Source organism: Manis pentadactyla, chromosome 5 (assembly GCF_030020395.1).
Source record: "Manis pentadactyla isolate mManPen7 chromosome 5, mManPen7.hap1, whole genome shotgun sequence".
Taxonomy (NCBI): Eukaryota; Metazoa; Chordata; class Mammalia; order Pholidota; family Manidae; genus Manis; species Manis pentadactyla.
The window spans coordinates 33602439-33629027 of NC_080023.1; the positions used below are offsets into that span (position 1 = coordinate 33602439).

General features: G+C 41.5%; 1 protein-coding gene across 1 annotated transcript; it reads left to right on the forward strand.

Annotated features, from left to right (window-relative positions):
* Positions 1–5523: 5523 nt before the first annotated feature.
* On the forward strand, positions 5524–24566 carry CHRNA9 (cholinergic receptor nicotinic alpha 9 subunit). Its single transcript, XM_036908420.2, has 5 exons — positions 5524–5732; positions 6011–6156; positions 7089–7243; positions 15633–16165; positions 20783–24566. Exons 1-5 carry the CDS (start codon positions 5669–5671, stop codon positions 21322–21324), a joined length of 1440 nt encoding a protein of 479 aa, XP_036764315.1. The 5' UTR covers positions 5524–5668; the 3' UTR covers positions 21325–24566.
* Positions 24567–26589: the final 2023 nt, after the last annotated feature.

Consider the following 26589-nt stretch of genomic DNA (forward strand, 5'->3'; position numbering starts at 1 on the left):
AGTAAGTTTCTGGTGTTTACACCACCCAGTCTGTGGTGTGAGAGAGAGAGAGGAATCTGACATGATGCCCAAGGGTGCGCCTGTTTTATGTCCTGGTTAGGAAAGCTCGGGCGTTGGGTATTTCCTCCAAAGCACCAAGAGATGTTGTCCTGCTGGGTTTTGCCGTCTACTACACACCTCTAACTATGCCAGAAGACCCGGGGGAAAGAGGGAGACACGGACATGAGCAGTTACAAAAGGGGGAAGGCCCCACATCAGCATGAACACTTTGGTGCCAACACCACACTGAGCTGTGTAGTCCACTGCTCCTGTTTTCGGGGAGCGCCTACCCTCTTCCTTTCTGGAATCCTTTTTGTTCTGATTTCACCTGCATTTGCTCAAGCCAAAGGGATTGGGGTACAAATGAGGGACAGGGGTCACCATCCTAGAAACCAAACAGTGCTCTGGGACTCTACTCAGTGAAATTGCTCCAGCCCTGCCTCCAGGCCCTGGCTGTCTTCTGGAACATTCCCCTGTGTCCACTGCTCTCAGCCCCTAGCCTAGCTGTAGCCAGCTACCATCAGAGTATGTCACCCGTATGTGAGGATCCTAATTCCTTGCCCATGACCCTCTAAGGGCACCATGTGGAAGGGAGGAGGCCTGCCCTGCCTCTAGACGTCAAACAGGGCTGCCCTGCGCTCTCAGTTCCCATGGGCTCCGCCTCTTCAATGGAAGGTCTCCTGCTGGGTGTGAGCACTTGCTCTCCAGGGGTCTGGTGTGGGGCCCCAGGGAGCCTGCACTGGAAGACAGTTTGAATTTAACTAGATGAGCTGCTCTCAGCACATGCATCTGCCTACATCAGGTCTGTGCATCGCAACTCCCTCTTCCTCAGGCTGCCCTCCTCTGCATGTGGACGCTGACTCCATTGCGGTTTGCTTGGGCCTGGTTATGTGGATGTAAGGATTTGATGATGTATATCAAGCGTCAGTAAACCATGGCTGGCCACCTACTTTTGTAAATAAAGCTTTATTGGACACAGCACACGCATTCATTTCCAGGTTGCCTGTGGCTGCTTTCACGGCATAACAGCAGAGAAGAGTGCCTGCTGCACAGACTATATGGCCTGCAAAGCTCAAAATATTTACTCTTTGGCCCTTTACAGAAAGAGTTGGATGACCTCTGATAGATTTAGATGGGCTAACCCTCACAAAGGGGAAAAAAGCATTAAAAACACTACTACAAAAATGAGTAAGTAAACAAATAAATCCACTGTGGATTAACAATAATATTAACATTACAAAAAAAAAGGACAATCAACTGGCAGGGCCAGCACTCTTCCACCCAAAGTACAAACAGCTTGTCAGATAAAACAATTATCCTCTATGTAGGTCTGTTAAGAAGTTGGTGGAGAGAGCAAGGTGGGGAGAGAGAAATGAATGAATGGATGGATAGGTAGGTAAATAGACAGACTGACAGATGATAGATAGATGATAGGTAGATGATATGAAGATGATAGAGGAATTGTGGTTATAAGGGTACATGTTCAATGTAAAAAAATACTGGGGTGCATTTCCCCCCCTTCATGATCACTTATTCAGCACTTTCATGGTTAAGCACTTTTCTTAGGGTTTCCATATATTAACTCATTTAGTCTTCACTATGAACAAAACCTTAAGAGGCAGGTACTCTTATAACCGTCTCCAAGACACGAAGAGGTCAATTAATCTGCCCAAAGTCACACATCCAGGAAGTGTGGGAGGGACTTAAATACAAGTGGCTTGACTCCAGAGCCTATGCTCTTAAACTCTTCATTATACTGTTCTCAGTTACGAAAACAAAGGCAGAAACAAACCCCCGAGTGGTCAGAGAGCACTGCCTTAGTGGGTAGCTCCTTGGGCATGACTTGGCATCCCAGCTACCAGCCTCATCCCAAACTCTGGTGCATGGAGGCCACTCCTTTAAAGGAACTTTGAGTTTTTAATTTCAAGAGACATGCCCAGGAATGAACCCAGCAAACTGAGAAAGTAGCAGCGAAACGGGTCCTCAGGCACAAAGGATGGTGGGGGCACCTCCAGAGATTTCAGTGAGTTGGGAAGCATTTGTTAGTGGGTGTCACAGCTCTGAGCATCAAGGACAGTCTCCTCCGCTGAGAGTCTGGGCTTCCAGGGGCACTGAGTGTCTCTGGCTTGGCTGGCAATGGGGAGTTGGCAGACAGGAAAGGATGGGCCTCAGTATTTTCATCTGTCAAACGGGGGAGCTCAGCTAGCTAGTCTCTAAGAGCTCTTCATGGGTCATACTATTCTGATTCCATATTTAATGAAATGGAGAAAATATTCATGCTATATTAATTTGTGTGTGGGGGAAACCCTTTACAAAACATTATGCTTGACTTTCGTAATTTAAAAAAATTGTAGCAGAAAACAGGGATTTGTCTTCCTCCACTCCCCTCTGGAGGAGGGTCTTTTAGAAAAAGAATACACCAGGATTCCCTGTCAGGCAGGAGCCCTATTCTAAGGAATGGGAGCACTGCCATCATTCTCCCGGAATGGAGACAAGGAGGCCCCCCAGGAGGCTTGGCCCAGGTGGGTGAAGTGTTCTCAGCAGTCTCAACCAGAAAAGGTGGAGCAGGGACCCTCTGGGGGTGGGAAGAGAGGCAGGAAAGGATGAGAGACCATTCAAGGTAGGCTGTGAACTAAAATGAAAGCCCAAGAGAACAGGGAAGGAATATTTCAAAGCATTCCCTGCACTTCTATGTGCTCATGATCTGCATGGAGTTCTGCTAATGGTGTGTGTCCTTCCACATCTCAAGGACACGACAACACGGTTCCGTGAGCATTTTAAAAAGACAACTCCACGTGAACCCTGTCCACCTCTGCCTGGGTGGATTCTCCTCGGTGACTTTTCTTTTCCTGCATTGTGCTTTTCTATACTTTCTAATCTTTCTACAATAGATATATATTGCTTATGAAATACAAATTGTGTTTAAAAATATTAAGATCTTATGAAATGTCTCTAATACCCTAATACCATATTTTGACAATTGGCAATACCTCAAAATTGGTCCATAGGGGAAGATTTGGTTCCCAGAAATCCTGAAATGGCTGGAATACTTCATGTCTGTGAACTTGGGACCAGGGACCACTGTTTTGCAAAAGGTGCAGATGCTGACAAGATTATTGTGATATCTAGGAAGTCTGTGAATGTGGGTCCCTCGAGTGTATTCCCTTGGGTGATGATTTCATACAAACTATGGTGAGATGCTATTCAGAATTTCTACCCGTGAACCAGGGAATGATAGCGGCTGGCATGAAAATCATGAACTTGCAAACACATAGTTCTGTTAACCTGAATTAATATGCCAACACATATGACCAATCCTAAGTTAATGGGGAACTCAGGAAATGGGGTGTACTCAAGAGGGTTTAAATTTCTGGATGGTTGAGGTTTCCTTAGATTATTTCCATTGTCTGACTTACATTTTAGATGATCAGTCTGAAGTATATCTGCCTGCTTTTCAGCCTTATTGAACCTGAGCCCTAAATAGTAAATTCAACAGGTGTCTTCTTCAATTTAGTGTCCTGCAAGTTATGGTACAGTGACAGGTCTCTCTTTTTTTTATAAAGGGTTTGGAGATGAGGAAGAGGTAGTGAGTGGATAAATATGAGCAGGTCCCTGGGAAGACACCAAGTAGTGGTTTTAGAATTAATTTTAAAAAACATGTATTTTCTGTCTCTATTGAAATTCCCACTTTGTTGAGGCACTGCTCTTTTAGAATGAATTTCAGAGGATTTTGCTTTTTAGTCATTAGTATCTTGGCTCAAACAGGCAGAATTATCCCCTACAAGTATTGGTTTAATTTGGATTGTGCTAACATTGACAGGTTAGCATCAACTGTTGCCATTTTAAAAAAATTATTAAGTGACCAATTGAACGAGCCAAGTTAATCAAATTCCATCAAAGACAACAAGGGAGGACTGTCTTCCAGGCAGCTTTCCAGCAGCAGCTGTAGTAGCGAGCAGGAAGTATTCACTGGGCATCTACTACCAGGGGCTGCTCTGCGTGACACAAGGATCAAAGACGCGTATGGGAGAGAGTCTCTGCCCGCAGGACCCGCCTAGCTGGATGAGTGACAGTGGAAGGAGGTGGGGCAGGGTCAGCACAGTGAGCTCACGGGGCGGAGCAGGTGGCCTGGATTTGCTGCTGGCCAAGCGGTGCTGGAGGCAAGCCACTAACATCTCTAGACCTCAGTTTCCTTGTGTGAAAATACGGAGTTCAGTTAGCTTCAAAGGACCTTCAGCCTCTGAGATTCCAGAGCGGATGATTTGTCGAAGGAGGCCTGAGCGTGGGCACCAGGAGCTGTGTCATTCGATGCGTGCGTCAGACTAGGAGCGTCGGGAAAGTGATGTCTTCACAATCAACACAAGGGCATAGGCAATTAAGAAACACACTTAGCTGACGGCTGGAGTGTCCGTTCCATTCGGAGGATATATTTCTGAAGAGGGACAGGGTGACTCATCAGATGGCTGTAACCTGATAAAATAGAGCTATCCAATTTCTATGCTCTGATGCCAGGCAACGGAATGATTTTAATCTGGTTTTCCAAGGCTGTTTCCCCAGGCAAGAAGAGGGACAGGCTATAGAAATTGGAAATCAACATGCTTTTGTGGCAGCGAAACTGGATCACATATGAGAAATGCATGTGAAATTTTAAAAAGTTAAATAAAGTAGCATTCAAATGCAAAGGGTAGCAGCCTTAGTAATCTCTTCATTAGTATGAATCATTCTTGTGCTGATTTGATTAGCCTTTAAACTATATATTTTTTAGAGCTAGTAAATCCAGAGTGACTTGATACATATGGAAGGAAGTTCTGGTACTTTACATGGTACATAACATTTACATGGTACTTTACACTACAGAGTGTTTTCACATATAGTATCCCAGTAGCTCTGCGAGAGAGGGGATATTATGTTCCCAGCACAGGAAGGCTCAGTGTTATAGAGCTAGGAAAGGTTTGAGCTGGCAGTCGAACATATATCTGTGACTTCTAATCCTAATCACAATGCTTCTACTTCGGAAGGGAGTGAATGCTTGCACCCCCCACACACACGCACGCACACACAGACTCACCCACGTTCCTACACAAGATGCATGCCCAGTGGGACAACGAAAGGAGTGAAGAGAAACAGAAAGCCATCTCTTCTAGAGATCATGGAACTGCCTCTTTCCCCCTTCCAATGTCCTCAAAGTGCATTCATAGGGCCTCCCTGGAGGGCTGCCAGGTGGTGAGGTTGGTTTAGCTTCCCTAGTGCTGGGACTCAGTCTGAGTCTGCTTGCTGCAGGTGTAGTGCACCCATTCTGCTTAGGTGGAGTCTCTGGGGTGTGGAGGTTTGGTCTGGTTGCCCCTGCTGAAGGTGTCTAGTGACCCTCACCCAGGACAGCCCCACAGAGAAGTGCTGCCTGGCTTAGCCCACCCCTTCTCCCGGAGCTGCAGGTCTCAGATTACTGGAGAGGAGGGAGGACGGGTCTGGATCAGGACCGCAGGTCTCAGTGCACACAAGCTTGAGCTCTCCACCTGCCACACTGAGACTGCAGCAGACTGGAACCTTTGCCCCCAGACCCTCCCCATTCACAGAGGGAAGTGGGAGACTGTGCTGCCTGGCTGGGACTTTATAAAGGCTCGGAGAAAAGATGAACTGGCTCCATTCCTGTATCTCCTTTTGCTGGATTTATTTTGCTGCCTCCAGACTGAGAGGTAAGGGGCTGGTGGGTATATAACCATCTCAGCTCATCCGGGGCACTTCTTTGGTGGGAGGGAGCAGAACAAATGGTCTAACTGCAAGGAAGTGTTCCTATGCTTCTTACTGACGGGTGCTGATTGGGGTAGCAAATGCCAGGAAAGTAACTCTCATCTACCCAGAGCTTGTCTCTACGTGATGCTGGGTCATCTCCAGGTCTAGTCCTCTGTCTGTTGTTCTTTGCCTTGAAATACACACAACAGAGAATGTTGATCCAGATCCTCTTTTTGGGCAGCTGTAGATACAGCAGATGGAAAATATGCTCAGAAGTTGTTTAGTGACCTTTTTGAAGATTATTCCAATGCTCTTCGGCCAGTAGAAGATACAGATAAAGTCCTCAATGTTACGCTGCAGATCACACTTTCTCAGATTAAGGATATGGTGAGTAACATGCAGTGGTGATTCTTTGGAATGGTACTTAGAATGAAATTAGCCGTGCTTTCCAAGGGGTTGTCTTAACTGGGAATTTGAGAGGGAATGAGAACAGATAGCTCTGTGTGCAAGCTGGTGAGAGAAAAGAACACCACGGGAAGGAGGTTTTGTATAAAATTAATTTCACTAAATGTTACCTAATCCTGGCCATTAGCAGCAACAGTCTTAGAGCATCTAAAGAAAGATGGTTCTACATATTGTATGATTCCATTTCTATGAAATGTCCAAAATAGGCAAAACCAAAGAGACAGAAATCAGAGTAGCAATGGCAGGGGCTGTCCAAAGGACAGAGGATTGGTGGTGACTGCTTGATGGTGATAGGGTTTCTTTTGGAGGGTGACAGGAATGTTCTGGAATTAGTGGTCATGGTTGCACAACATTGTCAAATATGCTGAAAGCCACTGAATCACAGACTTTAAAATGGTTAAAATGGTGTGTTTTATGTTATGTGAATTTATCCCGATTATAAAAAAGAAAGTTGGTGTTTTAATATGACATCTTATTTAGTGCTTATATGCATTTAATTACACAAAATCGTGAAACTTGAAAGACTTTTTGTCTGTCTGTTGTAGATATTTCCTGACTTTCTCATTCAAGTGAATCATCAGTTGATCAATTTTCAAAGAAATTTGGGCAGTTGTCCCATACAAAGATCTGATGACTTAAATATTTGTCCACTTTATATTTTTAACATGAAACCAAGCTGAAAAAATATGGCCCTGACAGTCAAACAAGAAAATAGACTAGAAAAGCTCTCACCTATTTATTGAGAATAGATGAGTGCTCTTGGAATTCCTGTTGTGAAGAACAAGTATTCTAGAGATGGGTACATTTGGTTGAGGAGTCCACCAGACCAAGTTGTATCTGGGTTAATTGTGCAGGATGAAAGAAACCAAATCCTGACTGCCTATTTGTGGATCCGCCAAATCTGGCATGATGCGTATCTCACATGGGATCGGGACCAGTATGATGGACTAGACTCCATCAGGATCCCCAGCGACCTGGTGTGGAGGCCAGATATTGTCTTGTATAACAAGTAAGTGCAAGCCAGTAGTTTCTTAGACATGAACTTGTTGATGAGAATTTTTTTTTTTTGAGAGGGGATCTCTCATATTTACTGATCAAATGGTTGTTAACAACAATAAAATTCTGTATAGAGGACTCGATGCACAATCATTAATCCACCCCAAGCCTAATTCTCATCAGTCTCCAATCTTCTGAAGCATAACGAACAAGTTCTTACATGGTGAACAAATTCTTACATAGTGAATAAGTTCTTACGTGGTGAACAGTACAAGGGCAGTCATCACAGAAACTTTCGGTTTTGATCATGCATTATGAACTATAAACAATCAGGTCACATATGAATATTTGTTTGATTTTTATACTTGATTTATATGTGAATCCCACATTTCTCCATTATTATTATTATTATTATTTTTTTTAATAAAATGCTGAAGTGGTAGGTAGATGCAAGATAAAGGTAGAAAACATAGTTTAGTGCTGTAAGAGGGCAAATGTAGATGATCAGGTGTGTGCCTGTAGACTAAGTATTAATCCAAGCTAGACAAGGGCAACAAAACATGTTGATGAGAATTTTGTTATATGTAACAAAATTTATACATAATGAAAAAGCAAGGTTTAAAACATGTGTGAATTAAAGTACCAATTCATGTACCTAGGCCCTGAAATGATGCTCGTGAAATCTTAGATGATAAAATAACAGGTCATAAAAGCTTAGAGCTACATTCTGCTTTTCAGGTGAGAAATTGTATTAGGGGCTGGTTTAGTTTCCTAGGGCTGCTGTACCAAAGTACACACACTGGGTGGCTCAAACGAGGGAAATGCATTGCCTCACGTTCTGGAGGCTAGAAGTGCAAGAAAAAGGTACTGGGAGGGGTGGCTCCTTCTCGGTGGTGAGGAAGGAACCGTTCTTGGCCTCTCTCCTAGCTTCTGTTGGTTGGTTTGCAGGCACTCTCTGCAGCTCCTTGGCTTATAGAAGCCTCACCCCTCTCTCTGCCTTCCTCACATAGCATTCTCCCTGTGTATTATCTGTGTCCATGGGACACAAGCCATATTGGATAAGGGGCTGACCTGTCTCCACTATGACCTTATCTGAACGAATTACATCTGCTATGACCCTATTCCAAATAAGGTCACATTCTCAGGTGCTGGAGGCTAGGATTTCAACATAAGAATTTCTCAGGAACCCATTCAACCTGTAACAGCAGTGCTCCTTTGCCCAAGATCATGTATCAATAATAATGATACTAAGATTACATCAGAATAGGCCAGATAGAAGTTGGCCTATGGATTTTCGACTTTGTATAGAGTGGAAAATGAATGAGATCATAAAATCACCAGTTGGCCTTTTCCTGGTGCCAGAGCAAGAGGCCTTGAGTAAATGGGTAAGTATGGTTTATGTTTTTCAAACTGTAAAGTACACAGGATGATCTGAGGAGCTTGTTAAATTACAGATTCTGATTCAGTAGGTCTGGGGTAGAGTTTGCTGTTCTGCATTTCTATAAGCTCCTGATGTTAGTGCTGGTGGTCCATGAACCACACTTTGAGAAGGAACCAGGTCATTCCATCACGATTCATGCACACTTACTCCACCTGTTGTCAAAGGGTCTTCTCACTATTCTGGAACCCAAGTTTCTATGGGCTGGGAAGGGTACCTTTCTGACTCAGAACAAGGTGAATGAGGGGCAGTTCAGGGGGGCTTTTGTGAGAGCTCAGCTCTCTTGTGGACATGAGTTTTCCTTCAGCGTGCAACACAGGTAGGGAGCAGCCTGGATTTTAGTCTCACTTCTCACTCTAGGGTCATGACTTCTTGAATCACAGCCCTGATTCTGCTGACCATTCTCCACTCTGAGTGGTCAGAGCAGTCCTGCATATCCCTTCCTAAGCAAGTTAACATCCAAGTGCTTGGCTTTATTATCCTAGTTCATCCCCCTTTACACACCCACAGGCACACACAAGAGAATGAGCCGTGTTGCCCATTACCTCCTCTCACCCACAGAGTGCAGGGGAGTAATCAAAGAACACAGTTTACATATGCTGTTTACAGCATTCTATACGTCTGAACAACTCTCCCTAGAAAATGAACAGAATGCTGGTCCTCTTCTGCCTCTGCTCTGACTGGCTGAAGCAGTGACCATCCAGCTCTTCCTGAAACACTTCAGCTTGTGTGGTAACCTAAGTTAAACCTATCCCAGTTTCCCATTCATAGAGAAGCCAGTTCATGCACTCATGAGCTCACACAAGCCTACTGTGGCTTTGGTAAATTCTGGCCCCAATCTTCCTCCCTTCCCCCAGATCACTGGCCTTGAGAGGTGTTAGTTCTGTTTCCCATCCTTTCATGTACAAAGCCTTTTCACCACACTGATTAACCAACTATTTTCTGTTCCTCTGGGTTGACTCTTTAGTCTTTCTGCCTTCCTGTCGTGGATAGTTCTGTTTCAGATCCTCTATTCTCCTTCATGCTCTCCTTCTCAGTAACATTTTACTATTTAAAGGAAAATCTAAATATAGCTATGGTTGGATGTCATTTGCATTCTTTTAAGCAACTGAATGACAACAGAAGAGAGTTATAGGATTGGGTAAAGGAGGGACCCCAGTCATAGCCATTTCCCTGAACCTGGTCCTTCTAGCTGAATCCCTGGACCTGCCGGATCTTTCAATACCAGATATACTATCACTAGCTCTTGGAGCCTAGTACAGAACCTGGTAGTCCATAAAATGGGCTTCCTGAGTGGTGGTGAAGGGAGGGAAAAACAGGTAGAAGGTAGATGTGATGAAGGTAGTTTGAGCAGGAAGATACTTAACATCTGGATCCACCGTTGGTACCTGAATCCATGGGGATGGACTTGTTGGGGAGCGGTCAGGGTAGTGCTGGACCAGGGAGCTCCTGCACTCGAGGAGCAGTTGATTTGTTGATGCTTAGTTTGGAAGAGGGAAGTTCTTGAGAAGACTTGGTGGTTATCTTAGGTGAGCACAGAGAAAGTAACATAGAGAAAAGAAAGAAAATTGCACCACAGAACAAAACCCAAGACAATGAATAGATGTTAAAGGGAAAATAAACAATTAAAAAATATAACTAGTAACTTGAGCAATGAATTTTTCCAAGAGGTAGGGAGCTCTTTTGGCAGTATAACAGTTCATACAGATACTGGCTCTGTTACCAAGTCAGTAAAGGAATAGATAAATTGGAGCTCAAAGTTCTGGTGAAGTTGTTTAGTGAAAGTATATGGCCAATATAATTGTTAATATAAGAGACTGCAGGGATTCCTGACATTTTCAGGTTAGGTAAAGACTGGGTTACAGAAATTCCAAATGTGCATTATGAGAGAGTTCTAAAGGTTGGGTCTTAATGGACACTTTTAATACTTGGATTTTAGACTCAGCAAGGAATTGGGTGCCCTTTTATATTCAGAAAGATTTGTCTAGAATTTGGATAAAACTTTCCCTTATGTAGCCTAGATGATTGAGAGGACAGCAAAACTTTTAGATGAAATTGGAAATAAAAGAGGGGGAAGAGCAACAGTTCTGGAGAAAAAAAATGATGGGTTTGGTGTGAGTCCTGATCAGTTTGGGGAACATCGACATGGAGATGACCAATCAAGAGATTGCAAAGGCAAGTCATAAGCCTGGAAAGAAGGTCAGGGTTAGAGACATGAAAAGCCCTTTAAGCCATTATATCACTGTTCAAGGAAGGGAACAAATGGCTAAAGGATAAAGGATGGAGTTGGGGAAACTCTTCACTAAAGAGATTTTCAGAAGACACTTAGAAGAAATGGTTAAAAGGGCAGAAGGAGAAATGACAGGGAGCTGTGTCATAGAAACAAAGGCAAGAAAGGAGGTTTAGGAACAACCCATAGAGTGAAATGCTTGGGAAGAGTTGAAGAAGGTAGGGCTTAAACCAGGTCTTTAGATTTGCTTATTTGCAAGTCATGAATGACCTCTGGAAGAGCAGATGTTGGGAAAAGCCAAACTGAAAGAATACAAGCAAGATGGGGCAGTAAATTATGATTAGCACACATAATGTAGCGGGGGGCACAGAGAAGACAAGTAGTGGCTCTATAGCATCTTACTACGCTGATGGACAGTGACTGTAATGGGGAGGTGGTGGGGACTTGATAATGGGGGGAATGTAGTAACCACAATGTTGCTCATGTGATTGTTTATTAATGATACGATAATTTAAAAAATAGGAAAAAAAAGATGGGGCAGTAAAAGTAGCATGTATCACTTAACTCTTGAGAGCAGTGTGTGGGAAGAGATGACAGAGGCAGGAAGTGCCTAGGAAGAAGGGAAGTTGGTAGGACAGAGCTGGGAAGGGACTAGAGGAACCTTCTAGAGAGAGGGGAAATCCTGAGGCACACTTGGGAGGAAAGGAGTTGCAGCGCAGCAAGGGAAGTTAGCCTTAGAAAGAAAGAGGGGGACTTCTTTTTGATATGGATGGGAAGAAAAAGTGGGTACATGAAAGATGAATTATTGGATATGGAAAAAGGAAGGGATAGTTGGGTTAAATAAACAGACAAGTCTATGCTGAGGTTCTAGAAACTCTCTGGTGACTGAAAAACCCGGCTGACTCACTGTTCTCTCCTTGACTAGCCCACACTTTCCAGTTCCAAGGAAGTGGCTTCTTACAGCCTGAGAAAGGCCTGTCTGCTCAAGTGCAAAATGAGGGGGGGAGGAGCTGCCCAAAGCGCACTAAGCAGCTGAGGAAAGGGAAGACAAGAGGAAAACTATTTAACTATTCTCTTAGGATCATATTATTGAACACTATTTTCCAACTTTCATTTTGAATTTTGTCTTTCTAAGTTTGTCATGTTCTAGTTGAGAAAACATAGAATCCAGTTAGAAACAGAGGGAAGGGACAGAGAAGAAAGTGGTATGTATTGGACACGTATGTGTCAGGCAGAGTTGGAGCTTTACACAGTATGATAGACAAAATGATGGTCCCCAAAGTGTCCATGTCCAAATCCCAGAAACCTGTGAATATGTCAACCTGCGTGGCAAATGGGACTTTGCACATGTGATTAAATTAGGGATTTGCAATGAGGAGATTATCCCGGTGGGCCCATATAAACACAGTAGTCCTTATAAAGAGAGGCAGGAGGGTCAGAGTAGGAGATACCACAAAAGACGTTGAGGTCAGAGTGATGGAGGGAAACAGCCCTGCACCAAGGAAGGCAGACAGCCTCTAGAAGCTGGAAAAGTAAGAAAACAGATTCTCCTCTAGAGCCCTCAGAAAGAATGCAGCCCTGTCTACTCTGACTTTTTTTTGACTTCTGGCTTCTAGAACTCTTAAAATGCTAAATTTGTGTTGTTTTAAGACCCCAGTTTTGTGGTGATTTATTACACTGCAATAGGAAAATAACACATATAGTTATTTACTTAATATGAATTTTAAAAAGAAACCTTAAAAGTATTATAATCCCTACTTTACAGGTGAGTGATAGAGATGTAATTTGTTCAGGTTTACAAAACTTGAACCGGTTTTGAACCCAAAGCTCTGTGATATTTCTGTGACACCATGTCACTTTCTAGTGGACAATGAACCTCATTCATTCAACCAACCCAATTACCTACCGACCTACCCTTCTTTGTTAAGTTTTCTGTGCAAGGCATTCTGCAGTGTGCTGAGGGGTTTAAAGATTTTAAGACTGAGTCTTTGACCTCAAGGAACAGTCTAATAAGAAATACATGTAAAAATTAAAGTACAAGGTGAAAATATAAGTCCTTTACAAGACAGAAATTAAGTAGTACCACTCCTTCAAAAATGGACAGATTTCATCTGATTGGAGAGTTAGAGAAGGCTTCTTAGAGGAGGTAGCATTTGAGCTGAATCTTGAAGGATGTACTGGATTTGTACATGCTGCAAAGGCAGGGCTATTACAGATAAATGAAAGAGTTTGAGTAAAAGAGAGAAATTCACAGGATCTATTAGGGTTTCAGCCTTGACTGGTGAGATGTGAATGAAGACAAGTGTGAGACATGAGGTTAGAAAGTGGGATGGGAGTAAATCATGGAACATCTTGAACACTAAACTAAGGAAGTTTGGAAGTATTTGGCAGGTTATAGGAGATCACTGCAAATTTTGAGCTGTAAAATGATACGATCAGAAGAACCAGGGAGATAAAACAATAGGATATTGCTCATGAGGTGATTAAATAGACATCTTTTAACTCCTCCTGAGTAGCTGCGGTGATGTTTTCAGACAGTGGGCTTCCTTGCCCTCTGATTTCTGGTTGGGTTTGGCCACTGGCAGGTCACCAGTGAGAAATGAGTTGGAGAAAAGAGAGTGAGGTCATGGTATGTATTCCCTTGTTCCCTTCATTGTCTTTGACTGGCTGTATCTCTCCACAGAAAGTCACACTTCCTATCATGGTGACCCTCTTCATGCAACCCTCTCTTTCCAGGTTGTGGTAATTACACCTTCTCTTCCACCTCTTAATGTCCTAGAATGGTAATAGCTCTGCTGTTCATAGCTGGTGTGGTATGACTGCCCTACAACTTATCCATACCTTTGGAAATAGTTCTTTCTGTAGACTCTCCAAATTATCTAATGTGAATGGGCCATTCATTTCCTGTAGCACCATGAGTAATACAACTGTTCTGGCTCCAAACAGATTCTCTCTAATCCTCAGATCTCTCCTCTTACACCGAGGAAGGTAGGATGGGTGAGTGATACTCTCAGTTCATGCACAGTTCTCATTTCTCATATAGTTAACTATGCATATTTCTCATTCTTACAGAGGGTAGATTCAACATTTTCAGAAGATTCATTTTGTTATCTCCACTAGCCCCCATTAAATATCCCTCTCTTTGAACCCTCATTAAAGAATCTCATTAAAAATTGGGTAGCACAATGGTATCTGTAATGGTCTGAATAATTGGAAAAAATTGTTTTAAAAACATGCCATTTCTTTGATCCAGCACATTCCTCTTCTAGCAATTTAACCTAGGGAAAGACTCACTGGATAAAAGCAAAAATTCAACTACAGGGATGTTCACTTGAGCATTGCTTATAAATGCAAGAACTGGAAACACTGCTGAATATCAATGGAATTGGTTAAATAACTCTGATTTATCTATACAATGGAATATAAAGGAATACTAACTATTTGGCCATGAAAATAATGTTGCACAGAAATGTATGACCACATAAAAAATTTTGTCTTATCTTTTTTTGGTCAATATATATTAACTTTTTTATTTTAGGATAATTTTAGATTTCCAGAACACTTACAAAGATGGTACAGAGAGCTCCTGTATACCCTTTACCTAGCTTCTCCTAATGTTGCATCTTACATAACCATATTTGTCAAAATGAATACAATACTATTAACTACATTTTATTTGGATTTCACCAGTTGTCCTCTAATGTCCTTTTTTCTGTTCCAGGAATCAATTCAGGATCCACATTACATTTAGCCCTAACATGTAGGGAAAAAATTATGAGGAAGACTGGAAAAACATGCATTTAAATGTTAACAGAAACATATCAATTTAAGTTACATTGGAAATTGACTTTGACTACCTTGTGAAAAAGAAACTTGTTGGAAGAATATAGCCCAGCTCACTGAATTTAAGGAGAAAACCAATGACCAGACCTTGGAAAGGACAGGCTGAGACCACCCTAGAATTTGGAACAGCAGAGACTATTACGCTGTATTTTTTTTTTTTCAATTTTTATCTGTTTGTTTTATAGGGAGCCATCACCAGGGTGACTGTTTTTGGTCTTTGTGTCACTCTGATTAAGATCTGGACTCCAGGGGGAGTGAATCAGTTGGATCTAGGTCAGGTCACACTGTCAGCCCGTGGCCAGGGGAGGCTGGGGTTCCTTGACCAACATTCACCTGCCTTGCACTAGTGCAGAAAGAGTCATTCCCTAAAGGAAAATAGAAATTCTGTACCCAAAATGCCAGGCATAAATGTTGATAAAGCCAGAAGAGGATATATCTAGCATAAATTATTAACTCTTAGATTATGGACAAATGAATTTTTTCTTTGTATTTTCGAAATGTTCCACAATCAACACATGTAGGACTCTTCCAACAGCAACAAAAATCTACTTTAATATTCTTGTACCCCTGATTAGCATAATCAGGTAAGCGAAATGTTTGAATCATACTTGGACTCAGAGACCCCAAAGTCACATTAGGGATAGAGAGGAAAGGAGATAAGAGCAGCGATGCTTTCAAGGAAGAATCCATGAGACCCTGGCCCTGGCTAGCTACAAGAGATGGAGGAGAGGGCAAATGAGAGTTGGCTGCAGACAAGCTAGGGTAATGGGGAGAATGGTGATCATTGCCAAAGACATTACTGTGAGGAGCACCAGGCGGCGAGCTGTCTGGGTTCCGGAAGTTAGTGAGTTGTTCTGGTAAGCACTTTCATTTTCCTCTGTTCACCTCCAGGGCTGATGATGAGTCTTCTGAGCCTGTGAACACCAACGTGGTCCTGCGGTATGACGGGCTGATCACCTGGGATGCACCGGTCATCACCAAAAGCTCCTGTGTGGTGGATGTCACCTACTTCCCCTTTGATAACCAGCAATGCAACCTGACCTTTGGTTCCTGGACCTACAATGGCAATCAGGTGGACATATTCAATGCCCTGGACAGTGGAGACCTCTCTGATTTCATCGAAGATGTGGAGTGGGAGGTCCATGGCATGCCTGCTGTGAAGAATGTGATCTCCTATGGCTGCTGCTCTGAGCCTTACCCAGATGTGACGTTCACTCTCCTTCTGAAGAGGAGGTCCTCATTCTATATTGTCAATCTCCTCATGCCGTGTGTCCTCATCTCTTTTCTGGCTCCCTTGAGTTTTTATCTCCCAGCAGCCTCTGGGGAAAAGGTCTCCCTAGGAGTCACCGTCCTGCTGGCCATGACCGTGTTCCAGCTCATGGTGGCAGAGATCATGCCGGCCTCCGAAGACGTCCCTCTCATAGGTGAGCTCAAGCGGTTTACACTTTGAGCCTAGCTTAGTGGTGACTGGGGCTGTTTCTGCATCTTGAACCTCATAACAATTAGACTTGAATTTAAGGCTCGATATAAGCTGTCACGTACTTCCCTTAGTGCCTTCAGCTGGCATCTTTGAATACAGATGTGCCAGTGGAAACAGAGCTGGTCTTATGGTCTTTAGGTTTACACAAAAGAAGAAGCAATATAGTTTAGAGCCAGTAGTTCCCACAGTGTGGCCCCTGACCCACAGCACCACATCATTTCAGAAAGGTGAATTCTTGGGGCCCACCAGTGACCTACTGAATTAGAACCTGTGGAGGTGAGGCCTGGCAGTATGTTTTAACAAGCCCTCTGGGTGTTCTGGTGGACTTGCTGTTCCACTAGCTTGGAGGTTCAGGCCCTGATTTTGAAGTAAAAGAAATCTGCATTTGAATTCTGACTTCATCGCTCATTCCTTGATCAACCTTAGACAAGTTACTTAATCTTTTAGTCTTTGCTTCATCACCTGTGAAATTTGTGTAATTGTTCCCTCATTGTGTCACTGCTTAGTGTAGAACCTAGCAAAGGGTAAGTACCAAGTAAATAGTGACTATTATTACCTTTTCACATCATAAGGTAATCTCTTCTTGGAGAGGGTGGCAAGCACGATAGTGGCAAAATGATGAACTGGATTCTAAGCTTATCATCTACCCTTAAAGAAAAGTTTTCAGTTTTTAGTGGATATGATAGGTGTGGGAGAGCTTGTTAAAATACTGTCTCTTATACTCAAAGAGTTTGACTTAGCAATCTTGGGCAAGATTTGGGAATTTGAGGTGATTCTAAAGTAGACCTCCTTTTCAAAAACGTGCAATAACAAAATGTTCCTCTAAGGGCAGGCGTGTCCCTACCTCCCCTTTCCTTACCTACCTTGTTCTGAGATCCTTCCTAACAGCTTTAATACCTACTCCCTGCCACCTCTATACCACTCAGCTCCAATACCTCTGTCTCAAACACTTGCCGTTGTAATAGATGCTCACCAGAATCAAAAGCTAGACTTGGTTTGTAGTTCCTTAGAGTAAGCAATGAGGAGAAATTTCAGAACACCAAAGAGACTAAAAGACCAATCAAAGGGATATTGTACTTACACCCTCTACTGAATCCATTATTACCAAATATTCAGATGTTACTAAATTGGTTTCTGCTTGGAGATTTGTTCCTTGCTAAGTCTCTCCAAGCAAAACACAGACATACATATACACACAGACATACAGACACACCATTTTGAGAAACTTGACACAGAGGTTCTCTTCCTCTTACCCATTACCACTAAGAGGAAAGTTATTTTGGCATGTTTATTATATCTCCCTTGAGACAGGAATGATTGACAGTGATTATATCCAATAATAACCCTATTTGAGGCAGGGTCATTTAGCAGATCTCTCTTCCTTAATAGTGCAATTCAACAGCAAGCTGGCTCAATTTCTGAGGAGAGATGTCTCAGGAATTTCACAAGCATTACTTGTTCTGTTTCTGTGATAATATAAAATGTATCTGGTTAGAAAGTGTGCACACAGATCTTGAGAGTGTTTATTAATCACAATTTGTTATTTCTAATACCCATTAAATGTACTACCAATCTTACAGAAATGTGTTTAACTTTTCTGCATTAAGTGTAACATTTGATCTAGGTTTCTGCTCCATAGCTCTTACCATATTAAGATAGGTCCCATTTATTTTTAGTTTATTAGAGCTTTTAACTAAAAATGGATGATGAACATTATCAAATGCATTGTCTTCAACTGTTAAGATAATCATGTGAGATGCTCAGTGAAATAAGCCAGGAGGAGAAAGACAAATGCCAAATGATTCCCCTCATTTGTGGAGTATAACAATGAAGCAAAACTGAAGGAACAAAATAGCAGCAGACTCAGAGACTCCAAGAAGGAACTAGTGGTTACCAAAGGGGAGGAGCATGGGAGGGCTGGTGGGGAGGGAGGGAGAAGGGGACTGAGGGGTATTATGTTTAGTACACACGGTGTGGGGGATCACCGGGAGAACAGTGTAGCACAGAGAAGGCACATAGTGGATCTCTGACATCTTGCTGCACTGATGGACAATGACTGCATTGGGGTGTGGGGGGGGCCTTGATAATATGGGTAAATGTAGTAACCACATAGTTTTTTCATGTGAAACCTTCGTGAGAGTGTATATCAATCATACCTTAAAAAAAAAGATAATCATGTGAGTTTTCTCTTTTCCCTACTAATGTAGTGAATTAGATTTTCTGACATTGAACTAAATCCTCCTTTATCATGATGAATTATCATTTTAAGACACCATTGGATTTAGTTAGCTAATAATTTTGTAGGTCTTTATCAAATACGTCTATAAGTGAAATGACCTTAATATTTACTTTCTTGTTACTTTCTGAATCAAGGCTAAACTGACTTCATAAAATGAGCTAGGCAGTTTTTCCTCTTTTTATATAACAACTTGCATAAGATATGAGTTATCTATTCCTTAAAAGTTTGGTAAAACTTTTGACCCTACAGCTTTTTTGGGGGAGGGTGAGTAAAGGTATTTGATTAATTCCCACTTCTATTCAAGTGTTCTTTCTTCTTACACTAAATTTGACAGGTTACATGTTTCTAGAAATTTCATCTGGGTTTTCAAAATCTGGAAATTTCATATTATCATACAGCTATTTATAATGTTACTTATTGTTTTAAAATTTCTATTCTGTTATTTTCCTCTCTCTTTCTTTCCCCTATCACCACCCTGCCTGTATTCCAGGAATGGCCTTATCAGAGGTTTATCAATTTTACCACTCTTTTCAAATTGCTTGCATTTGGTTTTGTTTCTCTTCTTGGTATTTTGTTCTATATTTCATGAATTTGTGCCTTTATCTTTATTGTTTCCTTCCTTAACTTTCCTTTTTCATGAATATCTGTTTTATGCAATTACGTGTTGAAGACTAATAGTGACACAGCATCTCTTTCTTACCCAGTAGTAATGAGCTTTCTTGTTACTGAAGTCTGAAGACAGTTCTGAGAACTGCCCAGGATCACTGTTTGTTTGTAGAAGGTGGAAATTTTCCACATCGTGATCTCAGCAAACATTTACAAACCTTTTAACCCAGTGCAAGTGAGAATATTAAGAACTTTACATGGATCATCTCATTTAAACCTCACCATATTCTTAAGAGTTAGATAGTATTATTATTGATTTTACAGAGAAGTAAGCCAAGGCTTAGAAGATTATATAACTTGCTCCAGGTCACAAGTCTAGTGAGTGACAGAGCTGGGATTTGAACCCAGGAAGTTTGATTCAAAAGTCTATGCTATCTTACTATGCTGATGGACAGTGACTGTGAAGGGGTATGTGGAGGGGACTTGGTGAAGGGGGGAGCCTAGTAAACATAATGTTCTTCATGTAATTGTAGATTAATGATACCAAAATAATAAATAAATAAATAAAGGGGATAAGAAGTGCAAATTTCAAATTAAACATAAATTAGTCACAGGAATGGAAGTACAGCATAGAGAATATAACCAGTAATATTGTAATATCTTGGTATAGTAACAAGGAGGGTAACTACACTTACCATGGTGAGCATTAGTAGTGTATATAATTATTGAGTCACTTTGTTGTATGTCTGAAAACAATATATTGCATATCAACTATGTTTCAATAAAAAAATGAAAGTAAACATTAAAAAATAATCATTGATAAAAGTGGAAAAAAAAAGTCTATGCTAGTAACTGGTAGTATATACAGCTTCCTTAGAAAAGTTCTTTGTTTCATTGAGCCAATATTAGGACAGTTTTTAAAAACTGAAATATAGTTAATATATAATATTATAATGGTTTCAGGTATACAACATAGTGATTCAATAATTACTAAATGCTTACCATAAGTGTAGTTACCATCTGTCAACAAAGATATTATATTATTAATCAATTATATTCCCTATGCTGTACTTCCATCTCAGAGTTTAACTAATTTATAATTTGAATTTTGTACCTCTTTATTCTCTTCACTTATTTTGCTCGCCCCTCATCCCCCAAGGCAACCACCAGTCTGTTCTGTTTGACGAGTCTATTTCTGTTTGCTTCTTTTTTAGATTCCACATATAAGTGAAGTCATATGGTATTTGTCTTTCTCTGTCTTACTTACTTCACTTAGTGTAATACCCTCTAGGTCCATCCATGTTGTCAGAAATTACAAGATTTCATTCTTTTTTATGGTTGAGTAATATTCCATTGTGTATATGTACCACATCTTTATCCATTTATCTACCTATGGATACTTAGGTTGCTTATATATCTTGGCCATTGTAAATAATGTTGCATATATATGACATAGGGTGCATATATCTTTTCAAATTAGTGTTTTTGTTTTCTTCAGGTAAATATTCAAAAGTGGAAGTAGTGGGTTGCATGGTATTTCTATTTTGAGTTTTTTAAGAAACCCTCATATGGCTTTCCACAGTGGCTGCCCCAATTTCCATCCCACCAACAATGTATGAGGGTTCCCTTTGCTCCACATCCTTGCTGACACTTGCTATTTCTTATTGTTCTTTTTTATGACTGTTTTAAGCTAACTTGGTTGTGAATATTTTCCAGGCAAATACTACATAGCCACGATGGCCTTGATCACAGCCTCCACTGCCCTGACCATCATGGTGATGAATATCCACTTCTGTGGAGCCGAGGCCCGGCCAGTGCCACACTGGGCTAGGGTGGTCATCCTGAAATACATGTCCAGGATCTTATTTGTCTACGATGTGGGTGAGAGCTGCCTTAGCCCCCACCAAGACAGGGAGCAGGATCATCTCATGACGGTTTATGGCAAAATTCCAGAGCCTAATCTGAAAATAGCCAGGAACAAAGACCTTCCCAGAAAGAAGGAAATGAACAAACTCTTAAAGAATGACTTGGGGTGCCAGGGTGAGAACATGCAGGATGCTGGCAGCCACTGTGCACGGTACACAGTGCTGACAAGGAATATTGAATATATTGCCCAGTGCCTCAAGGACCACAAGGCCACCAATTCCAAGGGGAGCGAATGGAAGAAGGTTGCAAAAGTCATAGACCGATTTTTCATGTGGATTTTTTTTATTATGGTGTTTGTGATGACTATTTTGATCATAGCCAGAGCAGATTAAAAGTAGTGAGCATTTTGTATATGGAGATAAATCAATAATCTAACCTAATCTACTCTAATGTTCTTCCAAGATATATGTGTGTGTGTGTGTGTGTGTGTGTGTGTGTGTATAATTTAGGGATTATCTTGTCTTTACTTTTTATTTTTTAATAAATATTATAGACATTCAGATTAAATTAACGAGGAGGTCCAAAATTTCAAGAGTAAGAAGATGGAAGAAAGAGAGGGACCCCTTCTACAGCCTGCTGGAGTGGTAGTAATAATCACACAATTATTCTTCCCTTTAGCAATGCAGGTAACAAAGTACACTATATTACTGCTCAAAACTTAAAAGAAAACAAAACAAGCTCATTTTCCCCTTAGCCCCTATTAAAACATGCTTTCAAAAAAAGGAAAATAGTCACATATTCCTTAATGTGATTTAAATCTCAATGTTACCTTTCTGAGGCATAGTGCATTTCAAGCCATATCTCAAATGATGGAATAAAAAGTTTTATTGCATATAAAGGAAGTCTAAGGATCAGCAGCTGAGTTGGAGGGGGAGAGCCCCCATTGTTCACCTGTTGCTTACAGTTCAGGGGCTGCTTACAGGCAGTCAAGAAAACAGGCAACTACAATATAGTATTAAAGAGTACTACCATAGAAGCATGAACAGCATACCATGGGAAAAATGATGATGAATCTGAGGGAAATCTTGAGAAAGACTTTTTGGGGGTATAACTAAGTTATACCTGAGCGTCCTTGAGGAGGTTTGAACAAAGTTGAGCTGGGCCTACTTGAGGGTTTCAAAACAGAGAGATAAGTGGAGTAGGGATTAGAAGTCACTAGGAAAAAGAAAAGAGCAGAGTGGAGACGAGTGAAATCCTTGGACTATTCATGGAATTGACTACGAGGAATTAAGGAAATTTAACCTGGAATCAGACAGTTTTTCTTCTTTATTTTAATTATTGAAGTACTTTTATCAGCTGCGATTGCATCTGGTTGCAAACAACAGAAAACTCAATAGACTATGACTTAAGCAGATAGAGGTTATTCATCTTCACACACACAAAAGAAAACAGAGTTAGAAAGTCCAGGGATCTTTCCATCTTTCCTCTATGTGTTTTAAAGCACTAACTTTGTCGTAACTTGTTACAACAGCAGGAGAAACCTAATACTGTACCCAATGAACAACTCTGTGTATGTAAGTTTTTCCATATTTTAGATTATTTGTTTGAGAGATTTTTCTATAACCAGATTGAAATGTTCCTATGAGCCATGCAAAAAAATTTGAACTTTATCCTAAAAACACTGGAGCGCCATAAAAGGATTTTAAGCAAGGGAGTGATAGTATCAGATTTGTGTTTCAGCAGTAAGATTGTGGTGGCAATTAGAAGATTGTAGAGAAAGGAGAAGAGGCAGAGAGCTCTGTTGGAATGTTTTTCTAACAACCAACTTCAGGGGAGCGATAATGTAGGCTCAACGCAAGATGGCGGGAATAAGAAAAGGGATCCCAAAGTATTTGTGACCTAGAATAGCGGGCCTTGGTGACTGATTAGATGTGGTGTGAGGGACAGGGTGGCCCTGAGAATGACTCTGACCTTTCTATCTCAGACAGCTGAGGTTAAGAGTAAAGGAGGAACAGGTTTTGGGGGAAATAACTTTCTTTCCTCTCAGATCACCTCTGTGAAATAGGTTCTAGCTGTTAAACTTCATGAGGTTGTCAACATACCCAAGCATCTCTAACCTTTAAAAAAAAAAAAAACTCTTAAAAAATAAAAAGAATAAGCCCCATGACAAAAACTCCCTTGTCTTTGTATATTTCTTCTGACAAAAAAATTCTGCTTAGGACATCTCGAGTTGAAAATGCTTATAAAGACATCCCAGTGGAGATGCCTGGTAAGCAGTGGAACATGTGCTTAGAACTTTGGAGAAAAGTGAAAGCTTCAAAAGAAAAGATTTTACAATCAGGTTAATTGTTAAAGTATTTTTTAAGTGATTTCAGTGGGTAAGACACGGCATTACAAACCATGAGAGTCTCAAATGAATAGGAACACATTCTTTGCCACAATTCCGGAAAGTTATAATCATCATTTGCCACTAAAGCATTTACCTTGTTACAGTGTCCTCTCTGCATTAATATGTAGGCTTCCCCAAGTATACTGAGATCATCTCTGGGCCTTACCGCACAAAAGCTCTATCATTATTTGCTTTCTCCTTTGTAGTAAGGCTATTCTCTTTTTATTCTTTGTGCACAGTAAAGGGCCTAGTACAGGTCATTAGCCACTAAATGGTTGTTGAGTGGATGAGCAAGTGAAAGGAAGAGGGTCTGTGTGTTAGAGGGTCCAACGAAGTGTTGCACAAGTTCAGACTACGAAAGGGCCTCATCCTATGCAACACAGCAAAATAAATGCCAGATGAATTAAAGATTTAGATGCAAAAACAAAAAGCTTGTAAGAAAATCTAGGAGATTTTCTGAATAGAATTCTCCACTTCAATAAATTTTTTAATGTGGTGACTGCTGTAAAAGGTGGAGTCCAGGGCCCCTCTGAAGGAGAATAATGAAGGGGAGTGATTTGGATTGGGTGGTCAGCCTGCTTTAAGGTGGCATCATCTGTTTAAGATGAGATCTTCAGGTGAGATGGCATCATCCTGGATAAGTGCCAGGCTGCTGGCAGTGAAAAGTTCAGAGCTCAGGCTCAAGGGCAGAAAGGGGCTTATTATCACTTGAGAAACAGAAAGGAGGCCCTCGAGGCAGAGCAGTACAATCAAATACGTGAGCCACAAGAGACACAGGAGAGGAGGCTGGCAAGCTGAGCAAGGCCAGTTCATGCACAGCCTTGCAAAGTTTAAGAAAACACTGATGACTTTGTTCATTATCTGATGGCCTTGGTGCGCTGAGGTGTGCCTGGGTTTGTTGAGGTCCTGACCTTTGTTCTTTCTCCTTCTTTAGCCTCTGTGTCTACTTTTCCATGAGCTCATTGCTCAGACCAACTGTTGCCAGCACAGCCATGGGCAAACCTGGCAAATGGGCTATCTTGGTCAAACTGGAAACACAGGTTCTAGAATGTCTTGAGCAACAGTGGTGAGGCCACTTGTAATGTCATCAGCTGCAGAGGCCAGCCAAGAGCTCTCTGCCTATTTCTTCCTTCCTCTTAGATCTATGAAACTGGCTGTGGCTATTAAAACTCCATGAGCTTGTCAATATAGCCAAGTATCGCTACCCTTCAAAAAAGATGAACCTTAAAAAATAAAAAAACCATAACAAAGCCTTCCTTGTCTTTGAGTATTTCTCTCTCTCTACTCTTCCCAGCCAAGCTCCCTCCCCACATCATTCAGGGTTCCAACAGGACATGGGTGCTGTGCTCAAATTAGGATAATTCAAAGAAGGTTTAAGAAAGGACTATTTATGAAGTCGTGGGAAGGATGTAGAGAAACACAAGGAGTGGTAGAGAGCCCGGGACTAGCAGCAGAGCTGGGACCACTCTGAGGCCTGAGAGGAAGCGGGACGGAGTGTTACCTGATCCCAGCTGGAGACAGTTGAGACCTTTGGTTGAATGAATGCAGCAGGCTCTGTAAGGAGGGAATTGGGGGTATCTATAGCCCCACTTCACTCTCCCCCCTTCCAGTCTCCTCCCAGGAGTCACCACTGGCCAGGCACCATGGAGTCGTGGGACTCTGCTGATGCTGCCACCTGGCACGTGGTGAGAGGAGAGAGCAAAGTGGCCAAGAGTAGAGCGTGGATCTTGACAAAGGGGAGACATCTGGCACATTCCCTTATTCTTTGACTTTACATTTAAAACCTGACTTCTTTTCATCCCACTCAACTGAACCTCCTCTAGCCAAGTTCACCATTTGATAATTGCCAAATCCACCAGATACTACTGAGGCCTTACTGCTGCCTTTAACACAACTGTCCACCTTCTCCTTCTTGAACCTCTTTTATCTGTGTGTTACCACTTTCTGCTCCTTCAATGGCAGGTTCTCAGAACCCCTGGCTGGGTGCAATTTCTCCTCTTCTGGTAAAGGTGGATGTCCCTCAGCATTCCATCCTCAGCTCCCCTCCCACATGGTTTTTCCTACCACATGTATCCTGATAATTCTCAAAACCACCTGTCCAGTCTTGTGTTCTCTTTAGCTCCAAATCCAGTATAATCTTTGTGTCAACCCGAATGTCTCACAGACCTGCAAATTCACCATGTCCCAAACTAACCTCATTATTTACATTGCCGCCCAAGTCTATTACTCTTCCTGTATTTCTGTGTCATTTAGCTGTACAACCATTAACTCTACCATGTAAGCTAAAAATCAGACAGTCATTCTGGATTCTTACCTAACCTGGCATGAAACTAATCACTGATCCTGTCATTTCCACACGCTAAGTGATTTTCAAATCTGTCCTCTTCTCTCTGTACTGACAGTTGTCTTATAACAGGTCTTTGTTACCTTTGCCCAGACTGCTGCAGCAGTACCTTCACTGGGCCTCCTGTCTCCGGTTTCCTCCCCTTCTATTCCAACTTCTTCACCACGGCCAAGCTGATCTTGTGACTCTTCCACCCAAAACTTTTAATTTGCTAACTGAATACCTGCAAGTTGGGTAAAGCCCAACTTCCTTAATATGATATAGCAGAGATTAAAAATATGTGTGTGTGTGTGTGTGTGTGTGTGTATGTTTCTGCTGCTCTAGTAAAAGGTGTTTCTTTGTTCACCCTGGAAGTGTAAATTATCTTTTTGGCTTAAAAAGTAACCACCCTACTATTTCTTGCAAGGGAAGTAATCAGACCTTTTTTATTGTGAGGGTCTGAGATCCCTGGAGCAATCAGGGTCTTCATTATGAGACAGGGTATAAAAATAGGAACATTGTGTTTGTTGGTCTTAAAAGGAGGAGTTAAGCTGGCTTCCCACCCTGGGCTTGTGACTTAGGCTGAGCTAGACATGTACCCTCAACTGAGACCTTGAATCTTAAAGTTTATATGAAAGAATGAATACCAAATGCCAATAGTCAAGAAAAATATGCAAAAGAAAACAGGAAGGAGTACTTGCCTGAGAAGATATTGGAGGCCATGATAAGCAAGTCAGATTAGGAGTAGGCTAGAAATAGACAAAAGCTAGCAAGCAAACAAACAATATCAGTAGAAATGAACCAAGAGTCTAGGAATGGACCTCAGTGTAAGTGAAAATTTAATATATGAGAATGAGGGTAGTTCAAAGCAGTGGGGTAAGACTATCCATTAAAAAATAAATAAATTGCACCTCTATCTTAAATAAGATACAAATATTAATTCAA

Excerpts from the sequence above, each read along its gene's own strand:
- CHRNA9 (XM_036908420.2), top strand. The coding sequence starts at position 5,669 with ATGAACTGGCTCCATTCCTGTATCTCCTTTTGCTGGATTTATTTTGCT. Across the intron at positions 6,157-7,088 it reads TTTCTCAGATTAAGGATATG|GATGAAAGAAACCAAATCCT; the intron begins GTGAGTAACATG and ends TTAATTGTGCAG. Across the intron at positions 7,244-15,632 it reads GATATTGTCTTGTATAACAA|GGCTGATGATGAGTCTTCTG; the intron begins GTAAGTGCAAGC and ends GTTCACCTCCAG.